This window comes from Nanorana parkeri, unplaced genomic scaffold, assembly GCF_000935625.1.
Source record: "Nanorana parkeri isolate BGI_ZX_2015 unplaced genomic scaffold, ASM93562v1 scaffold963, whole genome shotgun sequence".
Lineage (NCBI taxonomy): Eukaryota > Metazoa > Chordata > Amphibia > Anura > Dicroglossidae > Nanorana > Nanorana parkeri.
Genome location: NW_017307231.1, coordinates 676,331 through 676,849, shown reverse-complemented (window position 1 = coordinate 676,849; position 519 = coordinate 676,331). Strand labels below are relative to the sequence as shown.

General features: G+C 35.6%; 1 protein-coding gene across 1 annotated transcript in view; it reads left to right on the top strand.

The window, feature by feature from the left end:
* Positions 1-3: 3 nt before the first annotated feature.
* The window catches only part of LOC108795375 (autophagy-related protein 16-like), a gene marked incomplete at its 5' end in the record, with an annotated part of 6,654 nt that continues 6,138 nt past the window's right edge, over positions 4-519 (top strand). Inside the window, 2 exons of the mRNA XM_018566618.1 lie at positions 4-102; positions 251-322. Coding sequence (XP_018422120.1) covers positions 4-102; positions 251-322 — 171 coding nt within the window. The remainder of the gene's footprint in view (positions 103-250; positions 323-519) is intronic.

Here is a 519-nt window from a genome sequence, read left to right as displayed (position 1 = left end):
TTTAAAGCTGTGAAATTATTTGTCTTTTCAGATAAATGTGAGGCGAAAGGTTCACTAACAGGGAGCAATGCTGGAATTACTAGCATAGAGTTTGACAGTGCTGTAAGTACACTTTTTTACTATTGTTTGATTCTCCATTTATTTGACTGCTTTTGGTATTAGACCCTGTACACATTTTTCACATTTTTAATGCAAGTTAAATCCAGAACGAAATATAAATATCAGTATTACTATTTTGTTTGCTGTTTAGGGCACCTACCTATTAGCTGCATCCAATGATTTTGCCAGCAGAATCTGGACTGTAGATGATTACCGGCTTCGGGTGAGTTTTGCTATATTGATACTAAATTGTTTTAAACTATATGAAGTCTGTGATGACTAGTAAAAGGTATGATCGCACTGTATGTTTTCATATACATCAGACTTCCAGCAGTATTTTCCTGTTGTGCTCTAGATGTGCTCTGACTGGTAATTAAGACTGCTGACAACTAGGATAACCCAGAAGTTCACTGCTCTTTT